The sequence below is a fragment of the Nilaparvata lugens genome, chromosome 6, assembly GCF_014356525.2.
Source record: "Nilaparvata lugens isolate BPH chromosome 6, ASM1435652v1, whole genome shotgun sequence".
Taxonomy (NCBI): domain Eukaryota; kingdom Metazoa; phylum Arthropoda; class Insecta; order Hemiptera; family Delphacidae; genus Nilaparvata; species Nilaparvata lugens.
The window spans coordinates 28,073,301-28,076,416 of record NC_052509.1 but is presented as its reverse complement, the minus strand read 5'-3'; the positions used below and the strand labels follow the sequence as shown (position 1 = coordinate 28,076,416).

Sequence of the window (3,116 nt, the reverse complement as noted above, 5' to 3'; positions counted from 1 at the left end):
AATCTCAAACGTTTTTCCCTTTGTTCACCTACGAAAAAAAATTATAATAAAATCAACTCTGAAAATATGTTGAAATGAAATTAATTTTTTGATAAATATTGATAAATATTGAGAATTATTATTGTATGTTTCCTTCAACAAAAAATAATATGGTTTGATTTCTCTATATTGTAATATTTGAAGAATAAATAAATAGACAAATGATTTTTTCTGAAATATAATTCAAACTATATAATGTACCTATTTAATGTAAAATGAAAGAATGTTGAGTATCGCAGGGTGGTGCTTTGATGGTCTCCCAAGCTCCCAACCAATAAGTAATACTCTGTTACTGTCACGGGCTCAAATACCGGTTCAGCTTACAATTTTGCAGTAATCATTCATTTCAAATAATATTACGCACATTTTTCACATGATAAAAAAAAATCATTTTTAAAATTTAGTATTTTTAAAGTATTCATGGTTTTCACATGATTACTTCACTTTATGAAGGTACAATCCACTTGAACGTATTCTAGCTTCAATTTATTATAATAATAATAATAATAATATCATGCCATATGAAAGTTCAATAATTAAAATTCATCGAGGTATTGGCAATCACAAATTCTTAATATTTCTTTCACAATCCTTTATATTTCACAGAAATTTGTGATCATAAATGAAGAGATATAGGTACTTCCTTTCATTCCAACCAACAATCTTAATATACATGGTGTTTCCAAACTCCCTACCAGTATTCTAGGGCATTGTTCTTGGGTACGAAACATATCTAGATATCATTAGTTTTAGTTTTAGTTTTATTCTGGGAGAAACAGTTAACCATAGCTACTCAACTCGCCACAGATCCAATTACAGCTTTGAGATACCTCAGCTGACTCACGGCTCTGAATGACAAATCCTTCATACCTGGCCATGTCTTGTACAGAAATGTGCCAGGGGTGATTAGGGAAGCAGAGGCATTTAGTTTGGTAGTGTTTAGGAAGAGGGTGGACAGGTGGCTGTACCAGATTGGTTGGGAAGCTTCAGAAGAACTACTCCAATCTCGTTATGCTTGGTGACCAACACGAGTTCAAGGTTTCCAGACAATTGATTGGTATTTATTTTATCATTGATATAACCGATTTGACTGTTTTGCCTTTCTGGTTTATGCTTTTTTTCATTCTCTCTTCTGAGAATTTCTGGAATCCCTGCCACTGCGGTCTTCAAAAAAATATTGTTATTTCTTCTTTATTTATTCTTTTATCAATCAAGGTATTAAGTATACTTATTCCTACATACATATTCCTACATACTCATTCTTAAATATACATCAGCACATATATTATCTATTTTATAATCAGAATATTAATAATACATCCATAATATAAGTGTATTCTCTATTATTTACTTCTATGAGCAGATTAAGCTTATTATGTATAAAGTGGAACTCCCCCCTACACACAGATGGATAGTCTAGTAGGGGGATTCCAAAATATGTTGTATATTGTATTTCTTATTCGTGTAATATGTTTTTGGAAATAAACTGAAATTGAAATTGAAATTGATTGAATTGAATTCTAGGTCATTGACCAGCACTGCTGGATAGACTGTGTCAGGGTTTAAAAACATATCACAAAAAAAATTTCAAAATGTCATCTCACTATCGAGAAATTCACTCAGGCTATAGAATGGATGCTCCACCAAGAGTGATCTCAAAACTGCTCGGAACTGTCTATCACTTCCACTATCCTTGACCCACTCTGGCAGCTTATTAAACATCTTGAAGGCAATGAAAGGATAACTCCTCTGAGTCCTTGCTAAACGGCATCTTGGCATGTTGATGAGGTGAGTCTGACGGGTTCCATAGCCATGTATCCCACCACGAGTATCAGCACTCCTAGCTCTGTCTCTGATGCGAACCAGACATTCAAGAATGTACTGATTTACAACAGTAAGCATTTTTAGCCTCTTGAAGAGTGGTCTGCAGTGAGCCATGTAGTCACTGCCCGTCAGCACTCGCACAGCCTTTTTCTGCAGAAGCAGCACATCACCAAGTCGTCCAGAGTGACCCCACAGGTGAAGTCCATAACATACATGGCTGTGAAACATGGCATAGTAGACAGTAAGCAGGTATCCGGCACCAATTTCCGATTTCAACTTTCGCAGAAGATAGAGCGCACTGGACAGCTTTGAGCAAACATTGACAATATGACTTGTCCAGCTTATTCTGGTATTCAAGGAAAAACCCAGCAACTTCACATCAGTTTCAACCACTCGACCAGCCTGTCCCAAGGAGCAGAGAAGCTTATGTGTCTTGTCCTTGTTCAGCAGCAACTTGTTTTGGTTGAACCATTTCTCAGCAGACCTCAAAGAACTATCAGCAGCTTGCCCCAGCAACTGCACATCACGTCCTCTATTGATCAGTGTAGTGTCGTCAGCATATATTATACCAAAGCGTTCATTTTCAGACCAATGTCATTAATTGAAATGATAAAGAGGAGAGGGCCCAGAACCGATCCCTGAGGTACTCCATACTCTACCAATTCACTGCTTGAGGTGGCTCCATCAATACTTACCACCTGACGTCTGTTGTCAAGGTAAGAGGACAGAGTGCTGAAAACTGCCCCACCAATTCCATATGACTTCAGCTTCTTCAGCAGGACACCATTTTAAAACTGTCCTTAGTTACTCACACAGTCGCTTTTTTCAAGTTTTGCTTCCAACAACTACCAAACTATCAGATTTTTTTGTTAAATATACATCATTCAAAGCATGATGGTAGGTCTTTAATAAACCGAAGATTATTATTCATTACCAGGAAAACCAAAACCATAAACTTATCTTTAGTTTTACATTTTAGTTCAACAGACCCTAGAAGGTCTCCATAAGCCTCCAAAATAAGTTTTGATTTTGCCAATATAGGATTTGAAATTTTTTTAAACACTTTCATTGGCTTTCATTGGATTAATACTCACCTCTGATCCTGTGTTAGCCTTAAATACTACATCCTCTTCCTCTATTTTCAAAAGTTGTGACTAGCCCCACCCACATTGACTACAGCTACACTATCAATGAATAACTTATCTGAATGTGAATCTCTTACCGTACCACATACCTCTTTGATATTTTTTATC

The 3,116-nt window shown here is 36.0% G+C and overlaps 1 protein-coding gene across 1 annotated transcript; it reads right to left on the bottom strand.

Moving 5' to 3' along the window:
- Positions 1-674: 674 nt before the first annotated feature.
- Positions 675-2,326, bottom strand: LOC120351872. Its single transcript, XM_039430593.1, has 2 exons — positions 1,562-2,326; positions 675-807 (listed from the first exon to the last, which is right to left on the bottom strand). Exon 1 carries the CDS (start codon positions 2,089-2,091, stop codon positions 1,627-1,629), a length of 465 nt encoding a protein of 154 aa, XP_039286527.1. The 5' UTR covers positions 2,092-2,326; the 3' UTR covers positions 675-807; positions 1,562-1,626.
- Between the last annotated feature and the right edge of the window lie 790 nt (positions 2,327-3,116).

Excerpts from the sequence above, each read along its gene's own strand:
- LOC120351872 (XM_039430593.1), bottom strand. The coding sequence starts at position 2,091 with ATGTTTCACAGCCATGTATGTTATGGACTTCACCTGTGGGGTCACTCT.